This window comes from Oreochromis niloticus, linkage group LG13 (assembly GCF_001858045.2).
Source record: "Oreochromis niloticus isolate F11D_XX linkage group LG13, O_niloticus_UMD_NMBU, whole genome shotgun sequence".
NCBI lineage: Eukaryota > Metazoa > Chordata > Actinopteri > Cichliformes > Cichlidae > Oreochromis > Oreochromis niloticus.
The window spans coordinates 21,517,058-21,537,718 of record NC_031978.2 but is presented as its reverse complement, the minus strand read 5'-3'; the positions used below and the strand labels follow the sequence as shown (position 1 = coordinate 21,537,718).

The following is a 20,661-nucleotide window of genomic DNA, read 5'->3' as shown; positions in this document are numbered from 1 at the left end:
TTTCTTCAGACTCTAAGTAAAGATTGCTACAAAAGCATATATTACACAGCCCTCATACTCTTACAATCTAACATGAAGTGTTTAACATTCACAGTAGTGGTTAAAAAAGACAAGTCCAGTATTTTTATTTTCTTTCTTTTTTTAAATCATGTAAAATATCAGAAAGAAATACAAAGTGGAAAAATATACAGGAAAGTTTGCAATGATTATAACAAAAACACATTTGTGTAGTATTGATTTTTTTTCAGTCATAAAAGCCAGTTTAAGAAACATATTCAAGTTTTCTTAAAACATGAACAGAAAGGGTGATCTGACATTTAATATTCTTGACTAGTAGGCGTAACAGTTGTTGCTAAATCAAGAAAAAATGAAAAAGATTTAAAAACGCACACATTTTCCACATACTTTGCCTTTAAATGATTGTAAAATTATTTTACATATTAAATATCAGTACCATTTATTTGATCTTGGCTCTAGGTTCAACTGAGTTGCTCCTGGATGTGTGCAGTCTTTTAACTTTCCAATCCAAATCTGTCCTGAGTACAACAAACCAAAAGGTGGCACCAAAACTCATCTCTGGCAAAATCAGTCTTCATTTAATTACTTTCTAAGAACTTGAAACCTCATTCTTATAGAAAGCAAACAATAAATAATTTTAATTTTTAATATTATTAAATACAGAGTAGCTTTGCAAATAAATTAGCTTATTTTGCCATCCCTGCTCCATCTGTCTTCTTTAATATACTATAATACATTTGCAGAAATAAAGGCTGCAGCACCTGTTACATTTGTCTGATGCAGTTTTCAGTTTGCAAACTAAACACGATCAAATTTGATCTGATGCTTGCCATGCACACAACTGACAATCTTTTCATGAGATCTACATTATGAAGAAATGCTACATTTTTAGTAAGGTGGCAGGTGTTGCCTTTCAGTGCATTACGCAGTTGTGTATGTGGTTGCTCATGTGGTTCCCTTATTTAGAAAGCAGCCCTTCATCTTGATGTGATAGGCATAAAAGCCGAGCGAGTGAGGTTCTCTTTTGGACATTTTCTGGGTACAGGTCAGGTGTGAACCCAGAGTCTGTGACCTGTAGAAGTCAGCGTGGGAATTGCAGCAGCCACAGCGACTCAGCAGCAGACACACGTCTTTCCTGAATGCTCGTGTGAAGATGGTGTACAAGAAAGGATTGCAGAGGGAGTTGATAGGATAGAAGAGAATGAGCAGGATTTTCGAGTGAGACACGGTTATGAGGGGCATACGCAGGGCTGCAGAGATAGCGAAGAAAGAGATCGGTGCCATGCAGAGAAAGTCCGTGAAAATGAGCACAGCCATCCGCTTGGCAATCTTGGTGTCTCCACGCCGGGTGGAGTGCTCTGGGTTGTGAACACTGAGATATATGCATATGTAACAGTAACAAACCACCAGGAAAGCAACAACATTGAGAATGAGCACAGCCACCACATAAACCTGAGCGCCGAGTGTGTCGATATCCATGGGCAGACAGATGCTCACTTTGCTGTAACTACTGACCCCCACAAGAGGGAGCAGGGCAACCAGCAGAGAGAAAGCCCAACCTCCTACCATCATGGCTGTGACATGATGCATGCGCAGCCTCTTGTTGACATGCATGGCATTGGTAATGGTATGCCAGCGTTCAAGGCTAATCACAGTCAGCGTGTATACGGATAGCTCGCTGGAAAACACAGTCAGAAACCCTGCTATGCCACATCCAGGACCGGTCTGCCAGTCTGTGGCATGATTGTAATACTCATGATGGGAATGGTAGTCCATGAAGGCAATTAGAATGAGATAAAGCCCCATGCACAGGTCGGCGAAGGCCAGATTACACATGAGGAATCTGGAGACTGTGAGCTTATGGTGGCCAATTAGCAGGATGACCAAAACAGCCAGGTTACCGGCGACAGCGAAAACCATAATGATCCAGGTGAGACAGCGCAGGAAGGAAAAGCCCAGTAGGTCCTCGCAAGGATTAAAAGCATCTGGCTTTGGGGAGCATTTGACAAAAGGGTTGCTAAAACAGTCAAATTCCAGGTCTGGATACTGAAAGTTGATGTCATTGATAAGACTCGTGTCATCAGCAGTTGGATCTCTGAAGAATACACAAGTTAAAATTAGCATCAAAAGCCTAGAATAACAGACATATATATGCTTAGAGACAGTACGTGTGGTACAGTTGGGATCAGAAGTTTACATACACTCATCGTGGTATCATGGTAATTTTGCCAGAGTGGAATGATTGAACAGCATACATCTTTAATGACGGGTTTGAATTTATTTAGGATTTTCTCTAATCCACCCAGAGTATATACATACACCCGAAATAATAGCTGTTTGTCTTTTAAGCATAGTCCACATATTTTCAATAGGGCTGTGATCAGGGCTTTGGGAATGCCATTTCAGAAACGTATCGTTAGCCTGCTTTATCCATTCAAACACCTGTTTTGATGTGTGTTTGGGATCGTTGTCCTGTTGGGATACCCAATTCTGTCCATGTTTCAACCATCTAGCTGTTGATTTGAAGGGATGCTGAATGGCTGCAGAGCGTGATGTTTGACAGTTACTGCGGTGTTCTTAGGTTTGAAACCTTCACCTTTAGTACTCCAAACATACGTCTTGTCATTGTGGACAGATAGTCCCATCTGATTACAAACCTGTCTAGAAGGCATTTGGCTACAAATTTCAGCCAACCTTGAAAGTGCTGATTTTGGAGCAAGACCTTTTTTTTGCTTGTTCGACACACTCTCTGTTTGTGGTGATGTGAAACTTACTTGATTGACTGGCGTTCCAGTGTTTTTCCAGTGTTTCTGGAGTTTCAAGTTCATGGCCGGCCTGAGCCTTGTTGGTTTCTGGTTTGTTCCTGAACATCCTAATCAATTTCCTTTCATTTGAGGGTGACAATTTGGATTTTCTTCCAGACTTTGGCAAAACAGTGACACATCTGAATAACTCGTATTTACGTACAATAGTTTTAACTGATGAACTCATAACAAAGGGAAATTCTTAGGACTTTCCCTTTGTTCTCAGTATTGGTCAATATATTGAGTGCTGTCAAACAAATTATTTTTATGCTGGCAAAGAAAAATGACCAGTTTTAGTCGATCATGATCACTAACAATAAGTTAATTAGCCTCATCAGGTTAAAAGACATTGTAAAACAATCGGCAAGACTTGTTTAAAGATTTATATATACTGTATATACTTTACATTACTTTTGACCCTTTTAATTTATTTTGGATTTTCTCAAATGCTCAAACTTGTGCACCCAATTATTATTTTTTTAAGTCATTAAATATGTATGCTGTAGAATCATTTAACCTTGGAAAAGGAACAGTTGAAAGAAATAATTAAAAGTCCAAAACAACCATCATATTCTATTCTAAAAACAAAAAGAACAAAACAACAAAATAAAAAAACTAAATTTCGTTGCACATGTACAATGACAATAAAGGGCTATTGTATTCTATTTTATTCTATTCTATTCTGTATTCTCACCCATGATGAGTGCCTGTAAACCTCTGACCACCAACTGTATAATGGGGACATTTCTGGGAGAACAGAGGCGAGCTGTTGCTCTTGTTCTTCCCAGACTTGGACTGTTTTTAAAAAATGAAGCACACTGACTTCATTGGGTTGCTGGCATATTAAGGGAACATCTTCACATACAAAATGTGTAGTAACCAGTAAGATCAAGGTTTAAGAAACAAAATAGAAAGTCCCCAAGTGACTAGGGAAAAACTTACATTTCTGTATTCATCAGATCACAAAACTTTGTCAAGTTCTTTAAGGCACTTTCCCTAAAGAAGAGAAAGAAATAAAATGGTTAAACTCCTCAAAATATCAACAAGCTCAAGTGCAAATTATCCACCTACTCATGATCTGTATTCACTGGACAGAGCTTTCGACTGTTTATGCAGATGTGAATGGATTTGTTGAATCTCTGGGAGCATCTGTCGGTTACCTTTGTTTCCGCCGCCATGTGTGGAAGGCGCAGCAGTGGCTCGGGTACGTGAGCTCAGCTTCCAGCAGTTCAGCCAGACTTTCCAGCAGAGGGAGGCTCTTTAGAGCATAGGCATGGCTGGCTTTCAGAAATTTAACGTGCCTCAATCCATTAGGGGGGAGAGACCTCAGAGCCGTGGAGGAAACATCCCTGAAAGACGCACACGGAGAGAATGCAGACATACATTTCAACGATGATTAGTAAAACAACTATGATTAAAATTCATTGAACTACTAGCAGGCACTAGAAAAGCTTTTGTCTGTCTCATTGTCTTTCATGGGTCATTTAAACTCTGCCGAGGGCTACAAAGCAACTCGATCCAACAAGAGAAGCCATTTGTTGATGTAGACAGTGGAAGACATGCTTTCTGGCAAATTCAATGAATCATCCACAGGTGTTCACAGAGTTCTGGAGACTGTGGCAACAAAGCCCTAATTCATTTTCATATTTATCAGCCAATGAGTAAATCATGCTGCCTCTGAAGAGATGCGCTTTCACGAGAAAGCAGCTTTAGATGAGAATAGAGGTTGCAATTACTGTCTGAATACATTTTTATCTTTAGCAAAAAGACATTCAGGATCCCCTTCCTGTCATTCATTTGACTGCAGTACCTTTACCCAAATATTTATTACATCTATAGAACCCAAAAGATCAAAACATCATGAAAAAAACGAGACCTTTAATCAGTTCCTGTGTGAGTGAATATTACAAGCACTTATTCAAAAGAAAGTTCTTTTTTTAAACATCAACCACACAGAGTTGGTTGCAATCAGAGACCTTGCAAGCTGCATGCACCGCAGATTTAGCTATTTGCTTGCTAATCAGTATTCAGCAGTCCTGCCTGCCTTGTTGGTTGTTTACACAGACAGACTGTCACTACCCTAATGTTTATACAATAAAATAAGCATTGTTATGAATATCAATCTCGCTTTGTGACCTAGCTGAAATATAATCACTTTAATTCTCTTTAATTCTGTTGATTGAACACAGCATTAAAAAGTAAATACACTAACTCAAGTGCAATTTTTGAGGTTTTTATGCAATTTCAGTATTTTCCACAGGGAGAGGGGACTTTTTTTGCACATGATTGTTGCACATCCAATTGCAACTTGCAGCTTAAACTGCAAAACAGTGTATAAAATACATCAAATTAGCCATGTGATGATGAATAGCAACATTAAACATAAATGGATTGCATGCTAACCCCATTAAATTGCTACTTCTCTGCTTAATCATGTCTAAAAAAGAAAAAAAATGACTGAAAATAAAGTAAAAGTGGTGATATTAATATTAATATTGTGATATATTTTTAGAGACGTCATAGCACTATGTCACTCGAATATAGCGCTTCTCCCTGACTGCTGTCTTACATGTGGTTCCAAGAATATTCAAAAGTAGAATGGGAGCTTCCAGGGCCCTCTTCTGTGAAACCATCTCCCAGTTTGGATTTGGGAGACAGACACCCTCTCTGCTTTCAAGATTAGGCTTAAAGTTTTCCTATAGTAAGGGCTGGATCAAGTGACCCTGAACCCTCCCTCTGTTACACTGCTGGGAGCTTCTCATGATACACTGAGCGTTTCACTCACCTCGTTTCACTCTATGTTGCTAACACACCACTAATGCATTTAATCGTTAGTTATTATTAATCCCTGGTGCTTTTCTGCGGCGTGTCTTTTATTGTGTCTTCCTCGGCTTACCCCAAACAGCTGAAACAGATTGCTGCCCCTCCCTGAGCCTGGTTCTGCTGAAGATTTCTTCCTGTTAAAAAGGAGTTTTTCCTTCCCACTGTCACCAAGTGCTTGCTAATAGGGAGTCGTCTGATTGTTGGAGTTTTCTCTCTATTAAAGTACAATAGGGTCTTTACCCAACAATATAAAGTGACTATTGTTGTGATTGGGCACCATATAAATGAAGCTGAATTGATATATTAAAACAAGACATCAAAACAATGCACTGAAAGACACTTTAAGGCTTAGCTGAGATGGGCTGCAGTCTATGGAGATAATTTTGTGTGGAACTGTCACTACAATCCACTTGTGGGAAGTTTCATGAACTCAAATTACTCACAGAAGAGTTGGACCTGTGGCTCCTTCAAAGGCATCTTCTTGAATGTTACGGAGATACCAGTTGTCTCTCAAAACTCTACAAAAGACAAAGAAACAGTATAATGCACACAACACTGAGCGAAAACTTTCCGAAACAAAACTTTTTGTTTGCTCAGCTTCACACTGACAGTGATGAGCATTGGGTTTATAATAAGGGTGCCTGCGCATATCTCATCAACAACAACATTCAGCATTACTGGGGCAAAGAAAACAAGGGAACGTAATCTTTGTTTAGTCTTACATTGTGTTTGTTTACTGGTACATTCAGTTTTCATGATTGGGGGGGGAGGTCTCAATCTAAACATTGCACTCCCCAACAGCGTACTGTCAAGCTCAGGTGTTTTTGTTTGCTTAAATATTGATGATCAAAATGCTTACAGCGTGTTGAGCTTAGTCCCATTGAATGCGTGCGATTTGATTTCCTTGAAGCCATTTCTAACTAGGTTCCTGTCAAGGACACAACATTTTGAATTTATTTAGCTGTCAGAAGCACTCATCACCAAGGTCAGATAAATGAACATGAAATTTCAGAGACTTATAAATATGCATCAAGAAACATTCCTAGGAAATAGTAACAAATAGTTCCTTTTAGCTTTGATGTGGCAAAAAAAAAGGACTTTAGTTCCCTTACTCACATGTCAACATACTCCTCTGTGATACCCTGGAAGGAATTGGCAGGAATGATGTCAATCTCCATGTTGTCTGCCATTTCTCTGCACACAGAGAAGATAACGCTCACTCAGGCTGTTGGGTTTAATTATCAGTTAGAAAAAAACATGTATATTCATAGAAGAAGAAGAAGAAAAAGAAAAAAGGGAGCAGTATGATGAAGTGTGACAGAGTTGAAGGATTTGTTACAGGGTTGGTGGCATCGTGATATTGATGGAATAAAAGCAAAACCGGGCTCGGAACAAACAGAGCTAATGACGTGAAGCACCTGCGGTTTTGCAGCATGCAGAAAGACGCTAATCCAGTTTGGAAACACACTATTTCTTTAAACAGGATTACTTACAGGATAATATTTGGCGACAGGGAAGAGATAGTTGTGAAGTCTGGGAAGTGTGCAATGCCCGTGTTAGAGATGCTCCTGTGATGACAAGCAGCAGAGACAGATGATCGTGAGCAGATAAGAGGAAATCTTCAAAGCAAAAACAAAAAAGATAGGGCGGGAGGGAGGAAGAGTTGCAACATTTCATAAGACTCTTCTAGAAAACATATCACTTTCTGTCCATGACCTTTGACAAGTTTCCTTGCATTTAATTTGCGGCAGTGAATGCCAAATAAATGAAAAATATGTCCAGATTGACCTTTTATTGGATAGAATAGTAATAGCTAAGCATAATAGAGGTCATGAGAGCTTCGAGATTAAAAAAAACACAAGTATAATGGTGGTTTGTAGGTAATAAGAAAGTGTCACAATCATAAAAAAAACAAAATTACAAAGTAGGGATGTATGAAAAATATAGACAAATGCTCTAATATGTATTCAGTGCAGCTGTATGTTCAGACTTACAAAGAGAAATATTTGCAATTAAGGGGGAACATTGTATTATTTCCTTCCATAGTCAATAGTGGACTTTAGTGTCTTAGCCATAATTCTGTTTCTCACTGACAGCAGCAACATTTTCTACCCTCCCAACCTCCCCTAGCTTATAACCTCACTAAATTGAAATTTACGCAGGAAGTGACAAACAAAGCTTGTGTAGTTTCCCACTTTACTGCTAGAAAAGCTTTATATTCTATAGCCTGTGCTGCTTTTTGAATAACAGTATTTTCCTGTCACAGTAAATAGTCTGATCTGGATACAAATTCAGTCCTGTGTTTATCAACCTGCCAGCACTTACACAGGACTTACAGTTGCCTGTTCGGACAGGAATATTTGGATTATGTCTCAGAAGCCTGGTCACCCACCATGACAAACAAAACAATCATCTGACTGCTGCTTGGAAGTCATTGGGACTGAACAAAGACCAAACTTTTCTTCTTGCCTTCCTTGAAATACAACTGTTTAAATTGGTCTAAAGTAGAATTATTCTCAGCGTTAACAGTGCCGTTACCACAACATATTGTTTTTTTTGTGCAACCTATTTTAGTTTGTTCTGTGATCCAGTAGGAGTGAATGTGCTTCTGTAGGAGTCTGCAGTTGGTCAAGTGGATTATTTTTCTTCTTGTTTGTTTTGTAAATGTTGATTCTGCTTCGGTTGAGCCTTCAACCTGTGTGTAGGTGTGTACCTACATGCATGCAAGGCTGTGCTTATACACAATGCAAACAAGCCGGATGCTTAGCAGGTACAATGTTTACCATGTGCAGAATCTTAGCAAAGCTGGTTTGGAGGCTAACATTTGCTTATTAGGATGCAACGAAGGTGCAGATGAGTCAAAAGGGAACATTATTAGATATTTTCTCATGGATTTAGGCATTATGATTTTGCTAATTGCAACAGGAACAACATAGTATCATCCTGAGGCAAACATGAGTGTGTTAATCTAACCAGCAGTTGCTCAGCCCCTCCCCAAATCAAAACAAAAGCAACAAAAATTTAATGGAAAAAAAAATGCCTGGCCATCAAGTCATTGGATTCAACATTCAAAATTCTGACCTTTCTATAAAGTTTATATTAAAGTACCCAGAAAATGTACAGTGCCATGCAAAGTCTTGAGCCACCTGTTTTCTTTCTAGGTACAGTGAATTGTAGAAGCATGCAAACATACAAATACAGAATGTAAAGAAAAAACAGAGTTTGCACAATTCTAATGAGCTTGAAAGTCAGTATTGGGTATGACCACCTTTATTCTTCAAGCCTGAACTGTCTTAGGAAATCTTTCTTGTAATTTCTTTAAGTATTCTTCAAGAAGGACATTCAAAACTCTCCTTTGGATGCTGTCTTTTGTTCTGTTTTCTGTCGAGGTAATCCCAAACTGCTTCAGTCATGCTGGTGTTCGGGCTCCGGGGAGGCCAAATCATGACTGGTGGTGTTCCACTGTGTATTTTTCTATTCAGGTATGCTTTTACTGCATTGGCAGTGTGCTTGGGATCATCGTCATGCTCAAAAATCAAGCTGTTGCCAATCGAAAGCTTTCCAGATGGCATTGCATGGTAGATCAAAGTCTGATGGTACTTTTCTGTGTTTATAAGTCCATCAATTTCGACAAGCGCTCCAACACCACTGGCTGATATGTGGCCCCAAACTGTGGCAGAACCTCCACTGTGTTTTACAGATGGCTGTAGAGACTTACTGTTGTACCTCTCTCCAAACGTCTTATGTACATACTGACAACAATATGAACCAGAAATTTCAAATTTGAATGCATCACTCCATTAGACCTGTTGCAAATGACTTTCATTCCAGTTCTATCATAATTTGGCACATCTCAGCCTTTTCTCCTTCTTTAAGAATGACTCCTCGACAGCCACTCCTTCACTAAGACCATTTCTGATGAGGGTTGAGTGAACAGTAGATGGATTAAATGCATTTCTCTGATCCTGTCTCAGGGCTTTGCTGGATTTTTTCATATTTTGCAAGGACATGACTTTCAAATACCGTTCAGATATAGATATATTTTTTGGCCTGCCACTTTGGGAATCACTTTGTTGGTTAAAAATTTTTTTTTTTTGTAGACTGAACGATTGTAGAACTATTGCTCAAGACTACTTTAAAAAAATACAAGACAGTCTGGCTCCTTGGATGCTAAATATAAAGAAAAGAGGTGGTATGAGACTTTTGCACAGTACTGTAGAGTCATATGTAGTTCTTCTTAGGTATGGGATCTGTGGTATTGTTAGTTTCATAGCCAGTCATCTTTGAATTCGCATTAATTTTCCTCACATCACTCAAGTTTGATTTATACTGTTGATAACTGCACTCTTCCTTAATCTTAACAGTCCTCACACCTGAACTAGCCCCCATGTCACTTCTAATTAAGGCTTGGTAACATTTGTGTATCACTTTCAACATGAAATAAGTAAGAGCTACACGCCATGTCTCTGCTGCATCTTTGTGACTTGCTCTGCTCACTAAATCACAATTGTTTTTATCAATAACATTTATGTAATATTATTGTATCTCATTGGCTCTGTCCCTAGTTTGCAGCATTAAGCCATTTGCTAATAGCGCATTTATGGTATTAAAAGGTGAGGGAGCATCACTTGCTGCAACACAAACAGGCACAGACTTTAACAGGTAAACTCAGCAATGATATGAATCCCATGTCTGGTTCATATTTAACCATCTGCTAAGTTTATATGAAATGTGCACATAAAAATCAAGTGACTTACAAATATTCCAGCTTGGGCAGGTCAGCGAAGGCGCCTTTTTCAATAAACCTCAGGCTGTTGATATTCTGCACTGAGCTACAGGAAACATATCAGTAATCACAATTTTCTTGTCAGTGGCTGTCAACAAACAAGCAAGGAAAAAAAACCCCTCATTCATACGTCAGCTGCTCAAAAAGTCAAGGATTAAACACGTCGCTTTATAATGACAGACTAATCCCGTGAAACCTAAAGGAAATGCAAATCATATACCAGCTGCTCAAATGAGTAATTGCTTTCATCGTGTTTGAATGGGACATGTGGTGGAGGGTAAAGTGTGACTTACATTTGTGCCAGGCTGTAGAGGGAGAGGAAGGCATGTGTCTGTATATGTGTGATGCAGTCGCTCTGGGAGATCTCACTGTAGCACACACACAAGAAAGGCTCTACATCCATCAACATATTAACAATATTTTTAGTTATGCAAAGTGACACAAGTGCTTGTTACGTTAGAAATGGGACAGAGATGATTGATAGGGCAAAACAGAATTACCACCAAGAGCTTCAGACATACATCAGTGATGCATCTAGGCCACGAAGACTAAGTGAAGATCTTTAAAAAGCAGGACAAAACAAAAGCGTTCCGAGACAAACAAAGTCAACAAGTCTTCCCGATTTGTCCTTGAACACTTTGTTTTCTGATGGCTGACTTCTTTTTACGAGACGCTCTCCATCTTCCTTTTGCAATCATCGTTTTACTCTGCAGCCCTACTGTAATCAGCCTGCGCTTTTCTTAAAATAACGTCGCTCGGCTTCCATTTCGAGTCGAGAAACAATTAAAGGACTCCATCTGTAGCGCATATTATTTGTTTTCTTTTATCCCCTCCTCTGATTGCATTATGTATAGTGTTGTAATTACTGCTTACAGCTCTGAAAAAAAGGCCTCTGCGCATGATCATCTACATGAAGTGGTGCTGTGATTTCAAGGATGCGTCATCGGTGACAAAGCACGCGCGGGTCCCCGTGTCATTCCACCTTGACACGGGTTTTGACAGCTTTTACGACTAACTTCGTTCAGTCTCAAATTTATTTTATCACCTAAGACTACAGTATTTTGCGATGGAGGTTAAGCTGAACACGAACCTATCGCATGCGAGTACTTTATGTATCTGAGACCGATAAGGCTTGTCCCTGAGCAGCAGAGCAAAGTCAAACGCCCTCAACACCAGCCAGCTCACCCACTGAGCGCTCTCATTAGCAGCTAAAAATGTTTTTTACTTACTCATCAGACTGTTGTGAAATAAATAATAAAGCTCAGTCTGTGAACAACTCGGGATGATGCTGTGGTTTTGAGATTGAGTGTCTAGCTGTAAATATGATCAAGTTGAGCCCCGATTGATGAGAAATAAATTCCCACCTCTGTAGCAGACATCAGAACCTCTATTCTTCTATACCCACCTATATGCACAGCTTAGGAAAAAGTAAGTTAAATCCAGTTAAATGATTTTTAATAAACATTTGAGACAGAGCGTACCAGTAAAGGTGGTATATATGAGGTTTTTCAGTCAGCAAACAAATATTCTTCTGGAGAAAAAGTAAGTATATCTGTTAGAACCTGCTGTTCTCATTTAGAAGAAAAAACTTCTTTGGTTAGTTGTCTACTGTTTTCTTTTGTTGTTGTTGTTGTTGACAGATTTCATCACCCCCCCCCTTATATTTCCGACCACTTCCTGTGCTGTCACCTGTGGATGAACTCCCTGTGGTGTGAGTGGGTATGATTTGTGGTAAGAGATTTTTGCTGTTTTTTTTAGAGCTGGATTATTTAGCGTTGTAGGTGCAAGTATTTATAGCTGAATTCATCTAGACCTGGATCTACTGTGCGTGAGGAAACTGATCGGTGTCTTTTGAGAAAGGAGTAACTTCTTTAATTGTTTTTTGTGTTTGTTTGTGCCACTTCAGTGCATGGCACACAGGCGAAATGATTGCAGTGTTTCTGAAATAGGGTGTGACTATACTTTAGTAGTGCCATTTGTTTGCACTTTTGGTCAGGTAGGTCTCAAGTTACAGCTGAGATACTAGTAGAATATTTGATTTGTCCTGTCTGGGAATGCATGGGGAAGTTTACATGATTTATTGCTGAAATAAATGTTGCTTGGAAATTTATTTCCTTTGGGTATTTTTATTTTATATTTTACCAGCGACAGAACATGTCTGCATTTACACTGGCCAAGCAGCTATCTTTGATTTGTCTCTACAGATCATGTTAAAAAAAGCCCTTATCTTTGTGTATGCAAACCGTACTTTTTGCTCTTATGTTGTTTTTATACATCAAAGGGTTTTTCCCTCCCATACAGATTCAGTTTTTACAGCATAACAGTAGATGGATGCACTTTAACATGAACAAGAGAAGCATGGTTCTTTGTGCACTAAACTGGGAACTTTTTTGTACTACATTAAAGCATCTACCTTTGATGAAAACAGGACATTAGGATAATACGCATGGCAACACATGACATGAGCATGTGGTGGATGAACCCTTTAGCTTAGAGGTTGCTGAAAACACTGATCTCTTCCCTCAAAAGTTTTCACTCTCAATAAATATGAAGCAATAATTTTGAGTAAAATGTAACTGAAACATATAAAATCAAAGGTTTATTTATTCAAATACCTAATCTTTAAGAAAAATGTGCTTGGCGTAAACTTTCATTTGATCAGACTCCAATAAATGTTATCAATAAATAATACATTACACATTTTACATTGTATTTATGTAAAAAAAAATTACATGGGAAATTTGAATGTAATTACTTGTGCTGATTTTTTTAATGAGTGTGGTACATGTAATAATAATAATAATATTACATATTACGATAATTATAATTCTACAACAGTTTACAACTGTTTATAACTTACATAGTTCATATTTCTGTATAGCTTTATATTTAATATTTCTGTATAGTTTTCATATTTATATCCTGTACATAGCTTGTACACTCACTACAGCCTGTACTTATAGTTATAGCATATTCATAACATACCTTCATACCGTGTACATTGTAACACACCCATAATAGACCCATTTTTGTACCCTTATACCTATAATAGATAGACCCATTCTGTAATATATCTATATATCCATATTACTGCTAATATATATTTTGTAATATATCTATATTATGTCTAAAGCACTTTTGGATGGATGCAAACCGCATTTCATTGCCTTGTACTTGTGACATGTGCTGTCAAAAGAGAATATTATATAATGTAATCAGCTATATGAAATGTATCTTTTTATTTTATCATTAAGCACATGTCTATGTGACTTTTCAGCTAGTAACTTTTGACATCAGAATCAGAATCAGAAGGGGTTTTATTGCCAAATGTTGAGCAGTTTTACAACATTAGGAAATTGCTACGGTACTTAGTGCAAACATACTGTCATATAACGCTTAAATAGACATAAAAATAAGAATTAAAGAATTAAAAGTGCTAAGTAGATAGATATATACATGGTTGCAGGTGATCATCAGGTCCAAACATGGAATGATGCAGTGAACACAGTGTAGGGTCATGTGACATGAACTCTTCTGTGATAAACAACTTACAGCTTCCTCTTTCTGGTTTGGAAGATACAGACTTGGAAAAGGGGAACCTCAGCTCTGAGTTCTGAGAATAACTCTGTTATCTTTACACACACACACACACACACACACACACGTGCGGGTTTGCTATCCTCGTAGGGACATCCCATTGACATAATGCTTTCCCTAGCCGCTTACCCTAACCCTAACCATCAAAAATGAATGCCTAACCCTGACCCTTACCCTAAACCTAACCATAACCTAATTGTAAGCCTGACACTAAAACCACATTTTGAGTGTGAAAATTGCTTTCAACCCTGTGGGGACCTGGACTTGGGTCCCCACGGTGCAGAAAGTCCCCACCAGTATAGTAAATGTCAGGTTGCGGTCCCCACCTGGATAGTAGAAACCCGTACACACACACACACACACACACACACACACACACACACACACACACATACAGACACACAGAAAAGTATAAATAAAAAACGCAGACAGAGATGAGACGCAGATCCTGCGTTTCATGGCTGCCCTCGCGAGTTAAAGAAAATCTGCAGTGTTTGTGTGTTTTCTAGCTCAGGTGTCTCAGCTGAACAAAGAACGGCAGGGTGATTTAAAGAAATCCCCTGTCATTTATATTGGTCCTTCGAGCCTAGCGATGGAAACAACAGACATGTTTCTGTGACTCCAATAAGGTCTGATTACTGCATCCTGACGTCGTGGGAAAGCCAGAACCGAAGTCTGTCGACAGCCCTCTCCAGGTAGAGGCGAAAACCACCGCGTAAATTCGCATCCAGGCCGGTCCTGGTCCACGACGCTGGGATCCAGAAGACCTGAACGACCAGCAAAAGACGACTGAGGGTGAGAAAACACTGAATGAAGGTCTAAGTTTTGCGCAACAGGTCTAACCCGCCGCAAGGGTCTAAGTAGGTCTAACCCGCCGCAAGGGTCTAAGTAGGTCTAACCCGCCGCAAGGGTCTAAGTAGGTCTAACCCGCCGCAAGGTCCTGAGAGTGACTGTAAATAAAAGACGTCTGTGTAATATAAAATAAGAGATCTTTGTGTAAAAGGAGTCTCTGTGTCAGCAGTGCACTGCTGCACTGCCTGTTGACTTCTATTTTTAGATGGCGTGTGTGTGAATGCAAATGAGGAGCGGTGACGCGCATGGAGATTGTTGCTTTCGGTTTAGAGTGTTATTGAGCTTTATAACTATTGTTTGCAAATGTTGCTAAATGCCTGTGACTGAGATGCTGGTTTTGCTCACTAGAATTGTATAAATAGAGTTTGAATTCATTACTGTGGATGTATAGTAATTGACTGAGTTTTGATATATATATATATATATTGAGTGCAGTGTACAGGACCTAAGACCAACATATTACGTTAAGTAGTAACCTATCTTGAGCCATAAATGCTGGTGTGTTTTAGTTTTCTTCCAGTTATGTGTGTGCTGTGAGAAGCTGTGAGAATGATTTGAGGTTTCAGTTGTTTTCCTTGGACTTGCTCTTTCTGATTATGGAAAGCATGTCTAAAATACTCGTATGAAAGCATATTTTGAGTGATTTTAACTGTGTGAATGCTGTCAGTATTTGATTTGACTGACTCTGTGTGATTTGTACCAAATAATAAATAGGTAATAATAACACTACGAAGGTTGATAGTACAGTGAGTGAAAAAGTGGAAGTTTGAGAGAAAAGGCAGTGTGTGTGGGATGATTCATGATGTCTGAAAGAGCTTAGAATATTTAAAAGTGTGCGTGGAACAAGGGTGTATTGTTTTTAGATCAAGATTTAGTAGAATTAAAGAGGGTTTATAGACTATGAATACAAAGAAAAACAAAAGAGTTTGATTAGTCTGCAGAAACAGGAAATATGTGTGCCTGTGGTGTGTCTGTGACAGGAAATCGTGTGTGATAGGAATTACATGCCCATAAAAGGAGCTGACTGTGTCAAGACAGCTCACAGAGAGAAACAGACGAGTTAAACTCTAAGAAGATGAAGCGAATGAATGTTTTAAGAAAAGTAATGAAAATGATATTAATTGTATGCTTTAGTGTGTCAATACAGGTGGATTTCTCTCAACCTGGAACCTTGAGTACAGCGGCAAAAGCATAGATTAATTGGGAAAACAGGCCACTTTTTGGCTAAAATTTTATAGCTTGACCTCCCACTTTGTCCTCGACCCTGAGAAGAAGCTCAAAGGACAGTCAATCTCATGATGAAGACCGACAGAACATCGTGGACTTGAAGAATTAACAGCAGGCAAAAGACAGAGCAAAGGAAACAAGACTGACTGACAACTGCAGCAGCAGCATGACAGGCACGTGATGCAACATGCACAGTGGCTGGTAAAGAACAGTGTCACATGACTGTTCGAAGGCACTGAACATGATATTTTGCCGGGCTGGAACCTAACTTAAAAGAAGAATACTGAAAGATCAAAACAGAGAAGAGACAGACTGTGTTTGTTGGAGCTTTGAAGGCCACACAGGGACACTGTGAAAAAAAAGGGACGAGGACTGATGGGAGGTGAAGCAGGACAAGTTCGAGTGCGAGAATACAGGATATAATTGGATTGAAATTGAAGGCTGAACTCATGATTGTTTCGAGATGTCCACCATGTCACAAACAAAAGAAGGTAAAAATAATGACAGAAATAACTGACAACTATATTAATGAACAGACAACACACACACAAATTGTTATATGTGAAATTATTTTTGGAAAGAGTCAGAAGTGAGATAGTTTGAATTTAGAACTCAGTGATAAGATGCATGAATTAAACCTTATTGTAACAAACACTTGCAATGAAGAAAGCAGCTTACACTCAATTAACATGAACGCAAAGCCTTGATGCCATAGGCAATTTGTTTTTGTTTTTGTTTGTTTGTTTTGTTGGCTTGAAAAACAAATTTGTGATCATACTTGTGGATCACAATGACACATAATGATTGGGCATATGATTTACTAATGTCTGGTTTTCGAGCTGTGAGCTATGAGCTGTGAGCAATGCAAAGTTTTTTCCTAACTTAAAAGTTTGAAATATGTAAGATGTGTGGGTTCTTTGAAAAAATAGAAATGACCTAAATGCCTTGAGTAAAATGTAGTGTTCTCAGGTGGTAACTGGCGTCTCACTACTGGCAACGGCTCTGCTCATCACACTATCCACCCAGGAAGAAGGAAGACAACAATACACGAGCCGAGAAAAGAGATGGACTATGCCTGGTACAGATACGTGTTTAACAGAACTGCAGAGAAAGACTGTTATGTTTGCTCGCACATGCTGAGCGTATTAACACAACCATATATGGGAAACACCCTGAGAATGACTTTTGTAAAGTGCACAACAACATCAACATCCTCATCCAGGAAGAAGCGCTCAACTTTAACAAGTTTTAAAGAGACTGTTGATTGTCGTTGGACTTTTCCTGATTTTATTTTTCTTTATTTGAATTATTCCTTGTTTAAAGCTGTAATTTCACAGATGATAAGTTTGTCACTCACAGCATACGCAGATGTACCAAAACCGATGAAGATCATGAAGACTTCTTTTCCTATTTGTTAGATGAAGATGAAGTGTAACTGATGATGTAGTAACTGAGAATGTGAAAGACAAGTAGTTACTCACTGATGAATTGTACATTTCATTTCGTGATCAACTGGAGGGAATGTCAAAAGAGAATATTGTATAATGTGATCAGCTATATGAAATGTATCTTTTTATTTTATCATTAAGCACATGTCTATGTGACTTTTCACCTTTTGACATGAACTCTTCTGTGATAAACAACTTGCAGCTTCCTCTTTCTGGTTTGGAAGATACAGACTTGGAAAAGGGGAACCTCAGCTCTGAGTTCTGAGAATAACTCTGTTATCTTTACACACACACACACACACACACACACACACACACACACACATACAGACACACACATAGTCTCAAAGCATTGAGACTAACTATCGTACACACCAACCTGTAAATGCTCTTTTGCACAATATGATAACTGGACTTTTTTGCACTAACTTCTCTACTTCCTAATTTTTGCTGCTACATTAAGGAATGTTTACTGTTCCTGCACTACCTACCTACCAAGTTTTCCTTAGATAGTTAGATAGTCAGCTTTTGTTAATTTATGTTGTAATTTATGTTAGGTCAGTCTGGCCTCTTAGTTAGCTAGTTTAGTGTTTTCTGTTAATTTATGTTGTAAATTTATGTTATGTTGTAAATTTATGTTGCATGTAGCACCTTGGCCCTGGAGGAACGTTGTTTCGTTTCACTGTGTACTAACTGTATATGGTTGAAGTGACAATAAAACCAACTTGACTTGACTTGACACACAGAAAAGTATAAATAAAAAACGCAGACAGAGATGAGACGCAGATCCTGCGTTTCATGGCTGCCCTCGCGAGTTAAAGAAAATCTGCAGTGTTTGTGTGTTTTCTAACTCAGGTGTCTCAGCTGAACAAAGAACAGCAGGGTGATTTAAAGAAATCCCCTGTCATGTGCAATGACAATAAAGTTGAATTCTATTCTATTCTACATGTAGTAAACTCAACAACAACAGATCTAAGTGAAGCAGTTATATTAGGAAATAACAAAGAGTCATAAACAGATGTTCATTTTTTCCAAATTAGCCTCCATTAACCCTGGACACTATGAACATCCACGGTCACCACTTCATGCATAATGGACCTTCCATGTGTATGGACATGTGCAGGTATATATGTATGTATATGTATACATATGTATAATTAGTGTGTACATGTCTATAAATAGGAATAGTAGTGGTACAATAGCTATATCAAGCGATATAGTTTATGTCTTCCACATTTCCAACCATATCCATAATCACATACTGTGTATGCTACCATTGTATATAGTGTATTATCTTACTTTTTTCATTGATTGTACTTATTTGTATTTTTGTATTTCCTTCTGATATCTGTACCTGAGCTGAGGTGACGCAAAACTTTCACCGTCGTGGGATCAATAAAGTCTTATCTTATCTTATCTTATCTTAAACATGACAACATCTGTTGAATACCTGATAAAGAAATGATCCAAAGGATTAAACACATAATAATTATTCTATCTTTATTTCCAAGAAAAAGGCATTTGAGTCTTTTTGAAGTAAAAAAAAAAGAAGGATGGATGTAATTGTCCTGTAGAACTAATACTGCTCTAGTCCTTCATTAAGTAAAGTACATAAATTTGCCCACCTATAATACTTCTGTATGAGAGGAAAAAAAAACTTACATTATTGTAATGTTGATCAACTCCTTGAAGGCGTGAGAGGGAACTCTTTTCAAGGGCAGATGAGTGAGCCTTCTGCAAAAGTCATTGGCAGTTAAATCCACATTTTATATGGCTAAGTATAAAAGAAAATGAGAAAGCACAAAACTGTCTATTTAGGTAATCCTTCAAAATTACACCCATTATAAACAAGTCCTTGGAGAAATATTAGAGTAACAGTAAGGGGAAGATATGCAAGTAAGTGAGAGGTCAGAGCCAATAAGTCTCAAAAAAGAGGAAAAAAGTTAATAAAGTAGTATAATGGCACTGGTGGGGTCACATGAAACGCCACAGACCCTCTGCAGGTGGATTACAGTGATTTTAGACTCGCATGGACGCTAGAGCATAAAGTTGGGTTACTTACAGTCGAAGCACGGATGTCGGTCCTGTGCGGGAGGCCAGCTGAGTCTCTTTGCTGCACTGAAACGAGTCGGCGGTGCACCGGCAGATGGCCGGACAGGTATAAGCGCAGCAGGAGCGCGCATTCAGGACACCGGACAGCGCGAACAGGAGCCAGACCTCCCGGAGAGCCATGTGTGACACCGGGCTACTCACCACGGGATTTAAGCAATATGTATAAACTCTGCTGAATTTTCTCACAGCTGAAGATCAAACACCGTGCTGCAGTTTCATGCTGGTACAAAGGGAAGAAAGGCTAAATAATGTGCGCTTTCAGCGAGCTTCAGGATCCACTGCTCACTTCAGGTGCGCTTTTAATTGCGACTTACTCTCCGCGTGGAAGACCCAACAAAGTGAAGCAGAGGCGAAACTGTGTTTAACAGCCCCAGCCACAGAGATGTGACGTTTAGTGGGTGGGGATCGTGAAAGCTCTGACAAATGTTAGCATTAAAAGTGATGCGGTGAAGTCACGCTGTCACTCATGTGGAACTAATCCGTTTATAACAGCGCGGGGCGGGACGATGACGTTTGGGTTTTCTGTAGTGAGCCAGGCTAATGTAAAGGTTTCTTTATCTCCTTTCCGTCTTCCTTTTAAAAATGAAAAAACTGTGTTCACTCAAAATATTATTAAGTTTTCTCTCTCTTTTTCACTCAGTCACACAGGCACACACACCCACTGGACCCTTTGAAACACTAAAAATCTGCATTTATATCGCCAAATAACAGGACTGTTATTTGGCGACACTGGAAATTTATTCAAAGTGATGAACTCGTATTTCATAGCTTTTCTTGTATTTTTAAATATGAGGGTGAAAGAGAAGTTTGTGGCTGTCGGGGAGGCCAGTATTAGGCTGAAAAACCTAAACAAACCTATCAGACAGACAGCAAGAAAATTGGAAGTGCATTGTTAAAAAGAATTAATGCATTGACCAGCTCAGCAACACCCCAGAAGACACTCAGTGTGCATGATGCCAGAAGTGTTTTCATGGATAAGAAAAAGAGCATTATT

The 20,661-nt window shown here is 38.8% G+C and overlaps 1 protein-coding gene and 1 long non-coding RNA gene across 3 annotated transcripts; one reads left to right on the top strand and one right to left on the bottom strand.

The window, feature by feature from the left end:
* Nucleotides 1–6: 6 nt before the first annotated feature.
* On the bottom strand, nt 7–20,039 carry gth-rii (gonadotropin receptor II). Of its 2 annotated transcripts, none has more exons than XM_013268980.3 (11): nt 19,618–20,039; nt 19,218–19,289; nt 10,725–10,799; nt 10,403–10,477; nt 7,139–7,264; nt 6,762–6,839; nt 6,505–6,573; nt 6,089–6,163; nt 3,983–4,171; nt 3,765–3,818; nt 7–2,113 (listed from the first exon to the last, which is right to left on the bottom strand). In XM_013268980.3, exons 1-11 carry the CDS (start codon nt 19,785–19,787, stop codon nt 964–966), a joined length of 2,133 nt encoding a protein of 710 aa, XP_013124434.1. In that variant the 5' UTR covers nt 19,788–20,039; the 3' UTR covers nt 7–963.
* Nucleotides 15,778–17,876, top strand: LOC112841936 (uncharacterized). The gene is made up of 2 exons (XR_003213434.1): nt 15,778–16,598; nt 17,077–17,876. It is a non-coding gene; the product is annotated as an uncharacterized LOC112841936 (long non-coding RNA).
* Nucleotides 20,040–20,661: the final 622 nt, after the last annotated feature.